This window comes from Cyprinodon variegatus, unplaced genomic scaffold (genome assembly GCF_000732505.1).
Source record: "Cyprinodon variegatus isolate N-32 unplaced genomic scaffold, C_variegatus-1.0 Scaffold316, whole genome shotgun sequence".
Classification (NCBI taxonomy): domain Eukaryota; kingdom Metazoa; phylum Chordata; class Actinopteri; order Cyprinodontiformes; family Cyprinodontidae; genus Cyprinodon; species Cyprinodon variegatus.
In genome coordinates this window covers 907,547-909,147 of record NW_015150769.1, presented here as the reverse complement: position 1 = coordinate 909,147, position 1,601 = coordinate 907,547, and the positions used below count along the sequence as shown (strand labels likewise).

At 48.1% G+C, this 1,601-nt stretch overlaps 1 protein-coding gene across 1 annotated transcript in view; it reads right to left on the bottom strand.

Annotated features, from left to right (window-relative positions):
- The window catches only part of chmp6 (charged multivesicular body protein 6), a 7,253-nt gene that overhangs the window by 3,877 nt on the left and 1,775 nt on the right, over positions 1–1,601 (bottom strand). The window contains exons 3-7 of the mRNA XM_015384560.1: positions 841–928; positions 683–769; positions 537–602; positions 383–463; positions 224–296 (exon numbers count right to left, since the gene is read on the bottom strand). Of these exons, the coding sequence (XP_015240046.1) occupies positions 224–296; positions 383–463; positions 537–602; positions 683–769; positions 841–928 (395 nt within the window). The remainder of the gene's footprint in view (positions 1–223; positions 297–382; positions 464–536; positions 603–682; positions 770–840; positions 929–1,601) is intronic.

The window sequence follows — 1,601 nt, the reverse complement described above, 5'->3', positions numbered from 1 at the left end:
TAAGTTGTTTTTGTGTAAAATGTCTTGGAAGAGAAAAATGATTTAAGATACAAAGTTTTTCTGCCATTTTGGTGAAATAAGCTCAAGCAGAAAGAGAAAGCATGGTACCAACGTCAAATATAAATATCTGCCTCAGTGTCATTATTTACTTTCTTTCAACACCATAATCTTTCCTCGTCTTCGGACGCCCCACGTCTACGCTACAAACGGTTGGATTACACACCTGGATTCTTCTCAGCAGCTTCAGGAACGTCTGGCAGCGGCTCTGAAGGAACGTCTGGAAGCTGGACGTCTCCCTAAAACACAAGCGGATCAGAATCGGCGTGAGGAGCGCTGATCTGACCTCAGGGGGCGAATCTTCTCCGCTTCACCTCAAACTGACCTGAGTGATGGCCTCCAGCTCAGCCAGGACGGCGTCCTCATCCTCCTGCGATAAGGAACCAGCCAGCATGTCGTCGATTTGCTGCAAAGAGACAAAATGAGTCGATTGGATGAACGGCGGCGCTCCGGGCTGAAGCTCGCTCTGAGACGCCTACCCTCTGGTACTCGATGGCGTCTTGGGTTTCATCCATGATCCTCTCCACCTCTTCGATCGACATCACCTGTGGGGGGAAATCACAGCAGATCAGCTCTCTGAGGCGGCGCCTGAACGCCATCGTCACACCCGGCAAACATCTCCCACCTCGTGCATTTTCTTCAGACACTCGTTTCCGACTTTCAGGCCGTCGAGGACTTTTCTCTCGATCTGAGCGAACTCCAGGTCCTGGACCTGAAAGGAGCAGAAGAACGGAGGATCAGGTTTGTTCCCGCTGCTTCCGGAGCGCCGCCGCCGCCACTCACCATCCGCTCCAGATTGCTGATCTGGTTCTCCGTCTTATCCAGGAGCTGCTCCTGGTATCGCTTCTTCTTCAGCAGGACGAGGGCCTTCCTGTTGGTGCAGAATAAACCACAATTAGAGGTGAGGAACAGATGTTTGGACAGAGATGATGTGACATCACAGCTTCCTCTGTGGAAAAATGGCCGCCGCTTTTATTTTCCGAGCCTCATCATCGCTGCAGACTGATGTTCATCCCAAACATGGAGGCCAAAGGCTCAAAGCGAGGTTTGTAAGACAAAGCAAAACAAAACACTAAAATAAAAACACACTTAAAAAAAGATGTTTAGCTGAAATTAAAGTTTCGTCTTTTAAAAACATGAAAGGAGGAAATAAAACCGTTTATCTGTTTTTTTTGCGTTCGGAGAATCCTTTAAACCAGATCCAAATCCATCAGACATGTAGCTTTATTGATCCTCCCTCTGTTAACATTTGAACCCGTCCTGATCATCACAGCCACAGCGTTACGTTTTACTAAGCGACCGACTCATCGGCGTATTTCTAATCTTCCACCAAAATACATCGCTTTCAGTCAGAGGTTAAAATCTGCTCGACATTGAAGCTGTTCTTCTCGGCCATGAAGAACCAGAACAACGGATAGTTCCAGATCCAAGAACGGTTCCAGATCCACAGATAGTTCCAGATCCAAGAACGGTTCCAGATCCACGGATAGTTCCAGATCCAAGAACGGTTCCAGATCCACGGATAGTTCCAGATCCAAGAACGG